The sequence below is a fragment of the Pongo pygmaeus genome, chromosome 4 (genome assembly GCF_028885625.2).
Source record: "Pongo pygmaeus isolate AG05252 chromosome 4, NHGRI_mPonPyg2-v2.0_pri, whole genome shotgun sequence".
Taxonomy (NCBI): Eukaryota; Metazoa; Chordata; class Mammalia; order Primates; family Hominidae; genus Pongo; species Pongo pygmaeus.
The window spans coordinates 41,356,963-41,371,960 of NC_072377.2; the positions used below are offsets into that span (position 1 = coordinate 41,356,963).

At 38.0% G+C, this 14,998-nt stretch overlaps 1 protein-coding gene across 4 annotated transcripts in view; it reads right to left on the minus strand.

Annotated features, from left to right (window-relative positions):
• Positions 1-14,998, minus strand: part of C6 (complement C6) — a 136,967-nt gene that overhangs the window by 52,814 nt on the left and 69,155 nt on the right. For all 4 annotated transcript variants that reach the window (XM_054488958.2, XM_054488960.2, XM_054488959.2 and 1 more), the window contains one exon: positions 12,642-12,783. In XM_054488958.2, the coding sequence (XP_054344933.1) occupies positions 12,642-12,783 (142 nt within the window). The remainder of the gene's footprint in view (positions 1-12,641; positions 12,784-14,998) is intronic.

Here is a 14,998-nt window from a genome sequence, read left to right on the forward strand (position 1 = left end):
TATACCGATTTCCTTTGCTTTGGATGTATGCTCAGTAGTGGGATTGCTGGATCATATGGCAGTGCTGTTTGTAGCTTTTTGAGGAATCTCCATACTGGTCTCCATAAGAACTATATTAGTTTACATTCTCACCAACAGTGTATGAGCTTCCTTTTCTCCACATCCTTTCCAGCATTTGTTATTTTTTTGTCTTTTTGATAATAGTCATTTCAACTGTGGTGAGATGATCTCATTGTAGGTTGATTTTCATTTTCCTGATGATTAGTGATGTTGAACATTTTAAAATATATTTGTTGGACTCCTTTTGGTGAATGTCTTATTAAGTTCACTGGTGAACTTAATCCATTAAATTGGATTATTTATTTATTTTTGCTATTGAGTTGAGTTCCTTATATATCCTGGATATTAACTCCTTGTCAGATGAATAGTTGGCAAATGCTTTTTTTCCACTCTGTATGTTGTCTTTTCACTCTGTTACTGTTTTCTCTACTGTACAAAAAGCTTTTTAGTTTGATATAATCCCATTTGTCTATTTTTGCTTTTGTTGCTTCTGCTTTTGAGGTCTTTTTCAAAAATGTTTTCTCACATCAACATTCTAAGTGTTTTCCCCTATATTTTTCTCTAATAGTTTAATAGTTCTGGAATTTTACATGTAAGTCTTTAAGCTATTTGGAGTTGATTTTTGTATAGCATGAGTGGTGGGGGTCCAGTTTCATTCTTCTGCATATAGATATCCAGTTTTTCCAGCACCATTAATTAAAGAGACTCTTGTTTCCCCAGTGCATGATCTTGACACCTTTGTCAAAAATCAGTTGGTTGTAAATACATGGTTTTGTTTCTGGGTTCTGTATTCGGTTCCATTGGTCTATGCATCTGTTTTTATGCCAATAGTATGCTGCTTGGGTTACCATAGCTTTGTAACATGTAACACATGTAACATGTATATTTTGAAATGTAGTAGTGTGATGCCTTTGGCTTTTTTTTTTTTTTTAAACCTCTTTTTGATTATTACATTAAACAGATATAAATCATTTTGTCAAATTGCTGAAAAGAAGTTAAGCATATACTTACTATACGAATTAGCAATTCCATTCTAGGTATTTACCTAAGAGAAATGAAAACATATAAGCATACAAAGAGTTGCACATGAATGTTCATGGCAGCTTCATTCTTAAGAATCCTAAACTGGAGATGATCGAAATGTCCATCAGCAGGTGAGTAGATAAGCAAACTATGGCACATCCATACAATAAAATGTTACTGAACCATAAAAGAAATAAATTACTGATACACACAAAGCATGAATGAATCTCAAAGGATTACACTAAGTAGAGAAACCAGATCTCAAAGATTACAGTATATATGATCCATTTATGTGCAATTCTAGAAGATACAAAATTATAGTGATAAATAGCAGATTAGTGATTACCTGAGTCTAAGGGGTGGTCATAGGAATGGAGTGCACAGGGACTGAAGGGAGTATTTTGTGGTAATAGAAATGTTCTGTATCTTGACTGTAGTGGAAATCCCATGACTGTGTATGTTTATACATATACTGTGTATGTCATTTAACTGGACACTTAAAATATATGAATTTCATTTTATGTAAATTACACCTTGAAAAAGCCGATTTTTTACTTGCTGTAAAACTTTATAAATATACACAGTTATATGTCAGAGATATTGTGAGTTCAGTTCCAGACCACCACAATAAAGTGACTATTGCAATAAAGCAAGTCACACAAGTTTTTTTTGGTTTCCCAGTGCATATAAAATTTATGTTTACACTATACTATAACTATACTATACTAAAGTAGTTATAGTATACTATACTGTAACTACACTATACTCTAAAGACTATATAGTCTTTTTTTTCTTTTATTATTATTATTATTATTATTATTATTATACTTTAGGTTTTATGGTACATGTGCGCAATGTGCAGGTAAGTTACATATGTATACATGTGCCATGCTGGTGCGCTGCACCCACCAACTCGTCATCTAGCATTAGGTATATCTCTCAATGTTATCCCTCCCCCCTACCCCCACCCCACAACAGTCCCCGAAGTGTGATGTTCCCCTTCCTGTGTCCATGTGTTCTCATTGTTCAATTCCCACCTATGAGTGAGAATATGCGGTGTTTGGTTTTTTGTTCTTGCGATAGTTTACTGAGAATGATGGTTTCCAATTTCATCCATGTCCCTACAAAGGACATGAACTCATCATTTTTTATGGCTGCATAGTATTCCATGGTGTATATGTGCCACATTTTCTTAATCCAGTCTATCATTGTTGGACATTTGGCTTGGTTCCAAGTCTTTGCTATTGTGAATAATGCCGCAATAAACATACGTGTGCATGTGTCTTTATAGCAGCATGATTTATAGTCCTTTGGGTATATACCCAGTAATGGGATGGCTGGGTCAAATGGAATTTCTAGTTCTAGATCCCTGAGGAATCGCCACACTGATTTCCACAAGGGTTGAACTAGTTTACAATCCCACCAACAGTGTAAAAGTGTTCCTATTTCTCCACATCCTCTCCAGCACCTGTTGTTTCCTGACTTTTTAATGATTGCCATTCTAACTGGTGTGAGATGGTATCTCATTGTGGTTTTGATTGCATTTCTCTGATGGCCAGTGATGGTGAGCATTTTTTCATGTGTTTTTTGGCTGCATAAATGTCTTCTTTTGAGAAGTGTCTGTTCATGTCCTTCGCCCACTTTTTGATGGGATTGATTGTTTTTTTCTTGTAAATTTGTTGGAGTTCATTGTAGATTCTGGATATTAGCCCTTTGTCAGATGAGTAGGTTGTGAAAATTTTCTCCCATTTTGTAGGTTGCCTGTTCACTCTGATGGTAGTTTCTTTTGCTGTGCAGAAGCTCTTGAGTTTAATTAGATCCCATTTGTCAATTTTGGCTTTTGTTGCCATTGCTTTTGGTGTTTTCGACATGAAGTCCTTGCCCATGCCTATGTCCTGAATGGTAATGCCTAGGTTTTCTTCTAGGGTTTTTATGGTTTTAGGTCTAACATTTAAGTCTTTAATCCATCTTGAATTGATTTTTGTATAAGGTGTAAGGAAGGGATCCAGTTTCAGCTTTCTACATATGGCTAGCCAGTTTTCCCAGCACCATTTATTAAATAGGGAATCCTTTCCCCATTTCTTGTTTTTGTCAGGTTTGTCAAAGATCAGATAGTTGTAGATATGTGGCATTATTTCTGAGGGCTCTGTTCTGTTCCATTGGTCTATATCTCTGTTTTGGTACCAGTACCACGCTGTTTTGGTTACTGTAGCCTTGTAGTATAGTTTGAAGTCAGGTAGTGTGATGCCTCCAGCTTTGTTCTTTTGGCTTAGGATTGACTTGGCGATGCGGGCTCTTTTTTGGTTCCATATGAACTTTAAAGTAGTTTTTTCCAATTCTGTGAAGAAAGTCATTGGTAGCTTGATGGGGATGGCATTGAATCTGTAAATTACCTTGGGAAGGATGGCCATTTTCATGATATTGATTCTTCCTACCCATGAGCATGGAATGTTCTTCCATTTGTTTGTATCCTCTTTTATTTCCTTGAGCAGTGGTTTGTAGTTCTCCTTGAAGAGGTCTTTCACATCCCTTGTAAGTTGGATTCCTAGGTATTTTATTCTCTTTGAAGCAATTGTGAATGGGAGTTCACTCATGATTTGGCTCTCTGTCTGTCTGTTATTGATGTATAAGAATGCTTGTGATTTTTGCACATTGATTTTGTATCCTGAGACTTTGCTGAAGTTGCTTATCAGCTTAAGGAGATTTTGGGCTGAGACAATGGGGTTTTCTAGATATACTATCATGTCATCTGCAAACAGGGACAATTTGACTTCCTCTTTTCCTAATTGAATACCCTTGATTTCCTTCTCCTGCCTAATTGCCCTGGCCAGAACTTCCAACACTATGTTGAATAGAAGTGGTGAGAGAGGGCATCCCTGTCTTGTGCCAGTTTTCAAAGGGAATGCTTCCAGTTTTTGCCCATTCAGTATGATATTGGCTGTGGGTTTGTCATAAATAGCTCTTATTATTTTGAGATACGTCCCATCAATTCCTAATTTATTGAGAGTTTTTAGCATGAAGGGTTGTTGAATTTTGTCAAAGGCCTTTTCTGCATCTATTGAGATAATCATGTGGTTTTTGTCTTTGGTTCTGTTTATATGCTGGATTACATTTATTGATTTGCGTATATTGAACCAGGCTTGCATCCCAGGGATGAAGCCCACTTGATCATGGTGGATAAGCTTTTTGATGTGCTGCTGGATTCTGTTTGCCAGTATTTTATTGAGGATTTTTGCATCAATGTTCATCAGGGATATTGGTCTAAAATTCTCTTTTTTGGTTGTGTCTCTGCCAGGCTTTGGTATCAGGATGATGCTGGCCTCATAAAATGAGTTAGGGAGGATTCCCTCTTTTTCTATTGATTGGAATAGTTTCAGAAGGAATGGTACCAGCTCCTCCTTGTACCTCTGGTAGAATTCGGCTGTGAACCCATCTGGTCCTGGACTTTTTTTGGTTGGTAAGCTATTGATTATTGCCACAATTTCAGCTCCTGTTATTGGTCTATTCAGAGATTCAACTTCTTCCTGGTTTAGTCTTGGGAGGGTGTATGTGTTGAGGAATTTATCCATTTCTTCTAGATTTTCTAGTTTATTTGCATAGAGGTGTTTGTAATATTCTCTGATGGTAGTTTGTATTTCTGTGGGATCAGTGGTGATATCCCCTTTATCATTTTTTATTGCATCTATTTGATTCTTCTCTCTTTTTTTCTTTATTAATCTTGCTAGCGGTCTATCAATTTTGTTGATCCTTTCAAAAAACCAGCTCCTGGATTCATTTATTTTTTGAAGGGTTTTTTGTGTCTCTATTTCCTTCAGTTCTGCTCTGATTTTAGTTATTTCTTGCCTTCTGCTAGCTTTTGAATGTGTTTGCTCTTGCTTTTCTAGTTCTTTTCATTGTGATGTTAGGGTGTCAATTTTGGATCTTTCCTGCTTTCTCTTGTGGGCATTTAGTGCTATAAATTTCCCTCTACACACTGCTTTGAATGAATCCCAGAGATTCTGGTATGTTGTGTCTTGGTTCTCGTTGGTTTCAAAGAACATCTTTATTTCTGCCTTCATTTCGTTATGTACCCAGTAGTCATTCAGGAGCAGGTTGTTCAGTTTCCACGTAGTTGAGCGGTTTTGAGTAAGATTCTTAATCCTGAGTTCTAGCTTGATTGCACTGTGATCTGAGAGACAGTTTGTTACAATTTCTGTTCTTTTACATTTATTGAGGAGAGCTTTACTTCCAAGTATATGGTCAATTTTGGAATAGGTGTGGTGTGGTGCTGAAAAAAATGTGTATTCTGTTGATTTGGGGTGGAGAGTTCTGTAGATGTCTATTAGGTCCGCTTGGTGCAGAGCTGAGTTCAATTCCTGGGTATCCTTGTTGACTTTCTGTCTCGTTGATCTGTCTAATGTTGACAGTGGAGTGTTAAAGTCTCCCATTATTAGTGTGTGGGAGTCTAAGTCTCTTTGTAGGTCACTCAGGACTTGCTTTATGAATCTGGGTGCTCCTGTATTGGGTGCATATATATTTAGGATAGTTAGCTCTTCTTGTTGAATTAATCCCTTTACCATTATGTAATGGCCTTCTTTGTCTCTTTTGATCTTTGTTGGTTTAAAGTCTGTTTTATCAGAGACTAGGATTGCAACCCCTGCCTTTTTTTGTTTTCCATTTGCTTGGTAGATCTTCCTCCATCCTTTTATTTTGAGCCTATGTGTGTCTCTGCACGTGAGATGCGTTTCCTGAATACAGCACACTGATGGGTCTTGAGTCTTTATCCAATTTGCCAGTCTGTGTCTTTTAATTGGAGCATTTAGTCCATTTACATTTAAAGTTAATATTATTATGTGTGAATTTGATCCTGTCATTATGATGTTAGCTGGATATTTTGCTCGTTAGTTGATGCAGTCTCTTCCTAGTCTCGATGGTCTTTACATTTTGGTATGATTTTGCAGTGGCTGGTACCGGTTGTGCCTTTCCATGTTTAGCGCTTCCTTCAGGAGCTCTTTTAGGGCAGGCCTGGTGGTGACAAAATCTCTCAGCATTTGCTTGTCTGTAAAGTATTTTATTTCTCCTTCACTTATGAAGCTTAGTTTGGCAGGATATGAAATTCTGGGTTGAAAATTCTTTTCTTTAAGAATGTTGAATATTGGCCCCCACTCTCTTCTGGCTTGCAGGGTTTCTGCCGAGAGATCCGCTGTTAGTCTGATGGGCTTCCCTTTGATGGTAACCCGACCTTTCTCTCTGGCTGCCCTTAACATTTTTTCCTTCATTTCAACTTTGGTGAATCTGACAATTATGTGTCTTGGAGTTGCTCTTCTCGAGGAGTATCTTTGTGGCGTTCTCTGTATTTCCTGAATCTGAATGTTGGCCTGCCTTGCTAGATTGGGGAAGTTCTCCTGGATAATATCCTGCAGAGTGTTTTCCAACTTGTTTCCATTCTCCCTGTCACTTTCAGGTACACCAATCAGACGTAGATTTGGTCTTTTCACATAGTCCCACATTTCTTGGAGGCTTTGCTCATTTCTTTTTATTCTTTTTTCTCTAAACTTCCCTTCTCGCTTCATTTCATTCATTTCATCTTCCAGGTCTGATACCCTTTCTTCCATTTGATCGCATCGGCTCCTGAGGCTTCTGCATTCTTCACGTAGTTCTCGAGCCTTGGTTTTCAGCTCCATCAGCTCCTTTAAGCACTTCTCTGTATTGGTTATTCTAGTTATACATTCTTCTAAATTTTTTTCAAAGTTTTCAACTTCTTTGCCTTTGGTTTGAATATCCTCCCGTAGCTCAGAGTAATTTGATCGTCTGAAGCCTTCTTCTCTCAGCTCGTCAAAGTCATTCTCCGTCCAGCTTTGTTCCGTTGCTGGTGAGGAACTGCGTTCCTTTGGAGGAGGAGAGGTACTCTGGTTTTTAGAGTTTCCAGTTTTTCTGCTCTGTTTTTTCCCCATCTTTGTGGTTTTATCTACTTTTGGTCTTTGATGATGGTGATGTACAGATGGGTTTTTGGTGTGGATGTCCTTTCTGTTAGTTTTTCTTCTAACAGACAGAACCCTCAGCTACAGGTCTGTTGGAGTACCTGGCCAGCCATGTGAGGTGTCAGTCTGCCCCTGCTGGGGGATGCCTCCCAGTTAGGCTGCTCGGGGGTCAGGGGTCAGGGACCCACTTGAGGAGGCAGTCAGCCCGTTCTCAGATCTCCAGCTGCGTGCTGGGAGAACCACTGCTCTCCTCACAGCTGTCAGACAGGGACATTTAAGTCTGCAGAGGTTACTGCTGTCTTTTTGTTTGTCTGTGCCCTGCCCCCAGAGGTGGAGCCTACAGAGGCAGGCAGGCCTCCTTGAGCTGTGGTGGGCTCCACCCAGTTCAAGCTTCCAGGCTGCTTTGTTTACCTAAGCGAGCCTGGGCAATGGCGGGCGCCCCTCCCCCAGCCTCGCTGCCGACTTGCTGTTTGATCTCAGACTGCTGTGCTAGCAATCAGCGAGACTCCGTGGGCGTAGGACCCTCTGAGCCAGGTGCGGGCTATACTCTCCTGGGGCACCGTTTCCTAAGCCCGTCGGAAAAGCACAGTATTCGGGTGGGAGTGGCCCAATTTTCCAGGTGCCGTCTGTCACCCCTGGAAGGGGAACTCCCTGACCCCTTGCGCTTCCCGAGTGAGGCAATGCCTCGCCCCTGCTTCGGCTGGCGCACGGTGCACTCACCCACTGACCTGCGCCCACTGTCTGGCACTCCCTAGTGAGATGAACACGGTACCTCAGATGGAAATGCAGAAATCACCCGTCTTCTGCGTCGCTCGCGCTGGGAGCTGTAGACCGAAGCTGTTCCTATTCGGCCATCTTCGGCTTTTTTTTTTTTTTTTTTTTTTTTTCAGAGTCTCTGTGGGTTGCCCAGGCTGGAGTGCAGGGGTGCGATCTCTGCTCACTGCAACCTCTACCTCCTGGGTTCAAGCGATTCTCTTGCCTCAGCCTCTCAAGTAGCTGGGACTACAGGTGCCCACCACCACGCCTGGCTAATTTTTGTATTTTTAGTAGAGATGGGGTTTCACTATGTTGGCCAGACTGGTCTTGAACTCCTGAACTCGTGATCCACGTGCCTCGGCCTCCCAAAGTGCTGGCACAGGCATGAGCCAGCACTCCCAGCCTGTTCTTTTTGCTCAAGATTGCTTTGGCTATTAAGGTTTTTTGTGGTTCCATATGAATTTTAGAGCTTTGTTTCTATTTCTGTAAAGCATGCCATTGGTGTTTTAATAGGAATTACCTTGAATTTGTAGATTGCTTTGGGCAGTTGAGTCACTTTAACAATAGTAATATTCCAATCCATAAAAACAGGATGCCTTTCCATTTCTTTCGTGTCCTCTTCAAGTTCTTTCATCAGGGTTTTATAGTTTTCCTTGCAGAGATCTTTCATCTCCTTGGTTAAATTTATTCCTAGGTATTTTTTTGTAGCTCTTATAGATAGCTCTCTTGATTTCTTTTCCCTTTAGCTCGTGATAATATATAGAAATGCTACAGATTTTAGTATATTGATTTTGTATCCTGCAGCTTTACTGAATTCATTTATCATTCCTAGGGCTTTTTTTTTTTTTTGGTGGACTCTTTAGTGTTCTCTCTGTAAAAGATAATGTCATCTACAAACAGTGACAATTTGACTTACTCCTTTCCAGTTTGGATGCATTTATTTCTTTTCCTTGCCTAATTGCTCCAGCCAGGACTTACAGGACTATGCTGAATAACAGTGGTAAGAGCAGATATCCTTGTCTTATTCCAGTCCTTGGAAATAAGTTGAAAACTTTTCTCTATCCAGTATGGTGCTAGCTGTGGGTTTGCCATATATGGCTTTATTGTGTTAAGTTTCTTCTATTTCTAATTTTTGAGAGTTTTTATCATGAAAGGATGTTGAATTTTATCAAATACTTTTTCCGCAACTATTGAGGTGATCATATGTTTTGTTCTCTCTGTTGATGTGATGACATTATTGATTTGCATATTTTGAATCATCCTTGCATCTGTGGATTAAATACTACTTAATTATAGTAGATATCTGGGATGTACTGTGGGGTTCTGTTTGCTAGTATTTTGCTGAGGATTTCTGCATCAGGGATATTGACCTGTAGTAGATTTGTTGTTGTTGTTGTTGTTGCATCTTTATCTGGTTTTGGCATCAGGGTTATACTAGTCTTGTAGAATGAGTTTGGAAAAGTTCCCTTTCGATGTTTTTGGATAGCTTGATAATAATTGGTATTAGTTCTTACAAAGTTTGGTAGAATTCAGCAGTGAAGCCATCTGGTCCTGGGCTTTTTTTTGTTGGGAGACTTTTTATTATTGATTTAATCTCATTACTCACAATTGGTCTGTTTTCTATTTCTTCTTGATTCAATCTTGGTAAGCTTTTTTTGTATCCAGGAATTTATCCATTTCTTTTAGATTTTCAAATTTGTTGGCATATTTCTGTTTATAATAGTCTTTAATGATCCTTTGTATTTCTGTAGTACCAATTGTGAGTATTGGTATGAATCTTAAAAACATTATGCTAAGTGTAAAAAGGCAGACACAGGCTGCATATTGTAGAATTTCATTTTTATGAAATGTCTAGAGTACACAAATTTACATGAACAGAAAGTGAATTAGTGGTTTCCTAGGGTTAGGAGTCAGGTAAAAGGGGGAAAGAAATGAAGCTTGATATCTAATATGTACAAAGGTTTTATTTTGGGTATGTTGAAAACATTCTAAAATTATATCATGGTGATGATTATATAAGTCTGTGAATACGCTAAAGATGATTGAATTAGACACTTTCAATGGGTGAATTGTATGGCATGCAAATTACATCTCAATAAGGCTGTTTTTTAAAATGAGTGAATTCTGTGGGTTGTCTAAGATGCATATTATATTCAAATAGCTGAAAGCATAACAGTGAGGACTAAAAAACTATTGACCTTATACTGCTTTACACTATGTACTTATGTTTGTCGCAAGCAAAAAAGGGCTTGAGAAAAATGGTTCTCAGGTTACGAGGAATCTATGAAGGTGACAGCTATTTGTGGAGAACCTGAAGATAGGATTTTATGGAGGTATTTCCAGCAGACCATGCCTGAGAAATCTTTTAGGAGCTAAGCCAGCTATGAAGAAATTTTCAGTCTTATTCTTTCCTTCCTCCTCTCAGATATTGATATTGACTTAATATAATTTAGTGTTTCACATACAGCATTGTTTCTAAAGTGCTTTGATCTAATCTGATTTATGTGTCATACTTTGTAACTTTTTGAGTATAACTAGAAATATATAAATCAAAAATATATATTTGTGTGTATGCATGAATTTTCACATATATATGGGTGTGATCCCTACTCACAGATCTCACTATTTTGCCACATAGATGAATGTGTCCTTTCAACTGTGTGTGTATCTATACACACACTAAGCCTGAGTAAAAACAAATAGCATGCTATTATTGTCTGATTCTTTCTTCATATTTAGAACCTAGTGACTGATGTTGGCAATGTAGAAATTTTTATATCTCTTGTTAAAATTTTTCTTGGAGAAATATCAGTTAAGAAGGACAGCCACTCAGGAAGCTAATTTTTTTTTTTTTTTTTTTTTGTGGTTAGAAATATGTTGGGTAGCAGGGTATAGAGGAGAGGCAGAGATTCTAAGGCCAGCAGATTAGAACAAGATTACTGTAAGCAATTCTCAAAACTCTCAGTCTCTGGGGAGGCAAGGAGAGGACTGGTTGTCCCGAGCCAGCAGGCTTTGCTCATTTCTCAGAATCACTGGGACAACAGCTCTGGTTGGCAGAGGGCCACATGGTCCTTCAGCCGAAGTACACATAGCATGTGGTCTCCCCCATCTGTAACTCTAGAGTCTAGATCAACTGAACAAAAGGTGATTTTGTAATGTCACCCTTCATCAATCAGAACGTTAGAAAATGTGATTATCAGTGGGAGTTTTTGGCTGATGTTTTCTTGTAGGCAAACCAAGAGAAGGAAACCATTTCTGCACATGGATAAGAACATGTTGTTGAAGCACTTTCATCGAAATCAGCACTAATTAGAAATTCTTAGGACAGAATCTCATATCAGTTTATAGTCATCCAACATATAGATGAGGAAACTGAGGCCCAGAGTTGTAAAATAACTCAGCTGTGGTGTAGTGAGATAATGTAGAACTGGTTCTAGTTCTACATTAGAACCAGCTGAGTTATTTAGAACCCAACTCCTCTTACTTTCAGACTAACGGTTTTTCCATTTTACTGGTGTCCTTGGGTTTGGTTCAATATTTTCTGGGTTTTATTCTAAATCAAATAAAGGTTGTATTTGCAATTGTGGCTGTTTGTCTTTGGTGCCTCGGGTTTTCATATTATGCAACTCTGGCAGCATTAAGTGAAAATTCTAATTTTCTAAAGTCCAATATAAAGCAATAGAAATTGATAGCAAACTATCTGCCTTCTGGCCAAAAATTTAAGAGGGATTTCTTTATTATGTAAAGGGGAGAGTATAGGAGATTATCTTTACTGATTTTTCTTATGTTTCGAATTAAGGCTCAGTTTTTCTGTTTTCATAGCCTTCTCTTATACTTCCTAACATCATCTAAAACACAGGTTCAGTCTAATGAATTTAGAACCCCTGGTAAAACCCCCAGTGTGCTCATGATCGGGTATTCCTGTAGTAGGAACACTAGAAGAAAGAGCTATGTGATCTCCTGAGGTTTCTTCCAGAGTGTCTCATTTGTAAGGTGGATGTAGTCCTGAATCAGCATGAAATCGTGGAAAAAGCCTGGGTTTTGAAGTCTGGATTTGAATCCTGGTTCCACCATTTGCTAGTTGGTAGACTTGGTCAGGTTATTTAAGCTTTCTGGGACTCGTTTCTCAGTTTGTAAGCTGAGAATGGATGGTAATATAGGTCTGGCTTCTGCCATTAGGCTCTACAGACCTACCCACACGTCACACAGCCTATGGGAGAGAACACCTAGCTATATTCACTTCACCTCTTACTCTCTTACGTTTTCACACCCTTGTTGCTTAGCCCTCTCTTTTTTTCTATATTTGCTTAACTTCTTTCCTTTTGGCTTTATCGCTCATTATTTGACTCTGGGTTTGCTTCTCATGCTGGAAGACTGGTTTTGTTTCTCTAGTGTTTTGGCTTTCAACCCACCCATAGGCATAATTTTATCACACCCTCTTTCTCCATTTGCTCCTGACATTTCTGAGTGGTTACTCACCCATTCAAGGCCTACCTCCAGGACCCCACCCTGGTACCTCCCAGCTTGATGGGCTTAGACCAGTCTGCTCTAATCCATTCGAAAACTTTCTGAGAGATGTATGAGAAATAAAACAAGCCATGTTTATGAAGGGCCCATAGCATTGCCTGGCACAAATTATATGTGAAAATGCTAACTTTTACTTCCCAGGAGTGAGGATCATGGCCACATACTTCCTGAACATGGTAGCTAAGTATCAGAGATAGGGCTGGTAGGAGTAGTAAGAAGTTAATGAGGAAGATGGACAATGATGTATCTCATTGCTCCTTCTGACTCATTTGTTCCGACACCTGTTCTCCCCAAGGATAAAAAGATGTTACATACCCACTGCCCATCAACTGTACAGTAGGGATCGGATCATATTTCCGTGTGCATACTGCCTTTGTCCTCCCACAGTCCCTTTCATCTGAATTGTCTCCACAGTCATTTTCTCCATTGCATTCTAACTTTCTGGCAATGCAGCGGCCTAGTCAAGAAAAGCAGACAACATCAATGCAACAAATTATCATTTTAGAAAGTATTTATTAATTTGAAACACAAATGCTTTAAATTTCAAGGTAAAGTTGAAGGCAAGTCTTCACTGTTTTTGATAGTTTTAGGAGCACATAAAAATGGAGTGATAAACTGATAAATTTCCATTTGTAAGATTACAAGGGTCACCACAGAATTATTTAGTTGCTGATTGTCTTTAAAAAGAGAAGTAATCCTAGAATATCATTCCCATTACAGTGAGCCGCTATAGAGATCATGTTCAGTAGGAGAGAATGAACAGGAGGTTCAGAATTTTGTTTTGATCTAGGATGGGAGATTCAAGGTCACTGTTTTTATTTAAAAACCTGTAACTTTATAGACACACACACAGATGCACAGTCACACGCAATAACATGGTTGGATTTCTCAAATTTTATGTTGGGTGAAAAAAGCCAGACACATGAATCATGTCATGTGATTCCTTTATATGATTCCCAGGGGGAAGGAGGGGGAATTAACTAGAAAGGAGAAGGAGGGAGCTTTTTGGGTTTATGGGAATTTTCTATATCTTAATATAGAAATCCGTATTTTCTATATCTTGACATAGGGTTGTTTACATGATTGTATAATTTGTGAAAGCAAAACTGCACACTTAGAATCGTATATTTTACTATATATAATTAGTACAGATTTTATTAAATATATTAAATATATCTACTATTTTACTATATATAATTACTGTATATAATTGTTTTCCTGCGTATAATTTGCTATATCTATTTTTTGGACAAGTTAAGTGTCTAGATACTATAGTAGCAAGTTGAGTGAGCAAATTTAGAAAATGGTACAAATTTCATGTACCCAAATAATTACCTTCTGTTTTTGACTTACTGAATTTCATAAGGATCCTTGGAATCAGTGTGTAACTATATATTATAGAAATTGAAATACCTATGTGCAATGACAGATATCTCCTCTCCTGCCTTTTACCTTCTTGACTGTAGTCAATGATGTTAGCACCTGTACCAGTATGTACAGGTCCAACTGACAATGAGTAAAGGTTTTACTTGAGATTATCTGGTTGATTATTTTAAGATGTGATTAGCATCTCACTACAATTATGCATGACTGTTTTGACTAAAATTCTCGGGAAAATTGGGCATTCTGTTGAATTAATTTTTTTTTAATTAATAGTGGGTTCCCAAGAAAGTACTTGGTTTCAACTTTTTTGGTTAATAATCTTCACTTAGAAGGTAGAGTGTAATTAAAATAATTACATCTTCCATCTTGCATTATGTCAGGACTATTATTATAAAGAATTATAGCTACGAGCACCATAATCACACAGGACTGAAAATGCGGATTGAATTGAATGTCTGTTTATCCCATGACTTAACCTGAAAGATGCTCTATTTTTAAACAGTGCATTTCTAGTTTTTTTGTTTTGTGTTGTTTTCAGGACAGAACAGAATGGGCATTTTAGTTTGAAATAGAGAGGCTATTTATTAAAATACGAATCTATACATGTTAAATTTTTAAAAAAGTTTTGAACCTAGCACTTACAAATTTAAGCAAAGGTCTATTTTTGATATGGTTACACTAAAATCACACTTTATTAGACAGAAGGAGGGATATACATGTAGAGTATAGTTCTCATTAGCTTAGCTTTGTGAGCAGAGTACCAGATTTGTGAGAATACAAGAAATTCTATCCATTTAGTACTTATAGGGGTATCTTAGAGAGTCCATTAGCAAGGGCAGGGATGAAGGGAAGAGGATACTTCTTGAGGGATGTTTAGGAATAGGCCTGATGTGACATGGGTGAGAATGGTTCCAGGCCATAAAAACTCTATGGAATAGAAAGCATAAGGGGAGAGATATTGTAAGCCGTAAATATATTCTATACCAAAGAAGGAATGAGAAATTAAAGGACAGTTTGAATATTGCAGGATTTGCAGAAGTCAGCATGCTTAGCCAGCACATGTATGTATACATTTACACTTGGAACCATGTATACATTTAGAAATTGCACACTTTTCCTATCCATTGGAAACGATTTGTGTCGCTGCAATAGTATTATTTTTTAAAACCAGCTGCAAATTCTCTAGTCTTTTATGCTTAAAATTAGGACTCTGAAAGAAGAGTTGGTATATTGCATGGGAATTAATATAATGGGTAATTCTTAAAAATCCACGTATACATCAAAATAAT